The following is a 352-nucleotide window of genomic DNA, read 5'->3' as shown; positions in this document are numbered from 1 at the left end:
TCACACGGGAAATTGCTCGTAATGTTGCAGGAAGCTCTTCGACAGCCCACAACCTGTTTCGCTCTTCCTGGGGCTCATCACTTGGGCGCTTTCAACGAGTTTCCATCAACATTATGTTCTACTAGAACCCAAATTGGACTGGTTTCGACAAAGACACTCATTTGCAAATCAACTGGGTTTTCGCGGTGAACTCAAATGAATCTCTCTTGTTTATGATATTCTTCACATGAATATGCTGCACAATGGTCGCCTCATGTTTCCGTTGGTACGATATCCTGGGTATCACAGTGTATTTTCATCAAGGAAACTACTCAAAAGGTTGGCGAATATACGCTCTCTGCAAACTTAATTT

General features: G+C 42.9%; 1 protein-coding gene across 1 annotated transcript in view; it reads left to right on the top strand.

The window, feature by feature from the left end:
* Window positions 1–226: 226 nt before the first annotated feature.
* The window catches only part of T265_13973 (hypothetical protein), a gene marked incomplete at both ends in the record, with an annotated part of 12,319 nt that continues 12,193 nt past the window's right edge, over window positions 227–352 (top strand). Inside the window, one exon of the mRNA XM_009171440.1 lies at window positions 227–289. Coding sequence (XP_009169704.1) covers window positions 227–289 — 63 coding nt within the window. The remainder of the gene's footprint in view (window positions 290–352) is intronic.

The sequence above is a fragment of the Opisthorchis viverrini genome (assembly GCF_000715545.1).
Source record: "Opisthorchis viverrini unplaced genomic scaffold opera_v5_128, whole genome shotgun sequence".
NCBI classification, from domain to species: Eukaryota; Metazoa; Platyhelminthes; class Trematoda; order Opisthorchiida; family Opisthorchiidae; genus Opisthorchis; species Opisthorchis viverrini.
Note: the sequence above shows the minus strand (reverse complement) of the source record. Positions and strands in the feature narration are given on the sequence as shown.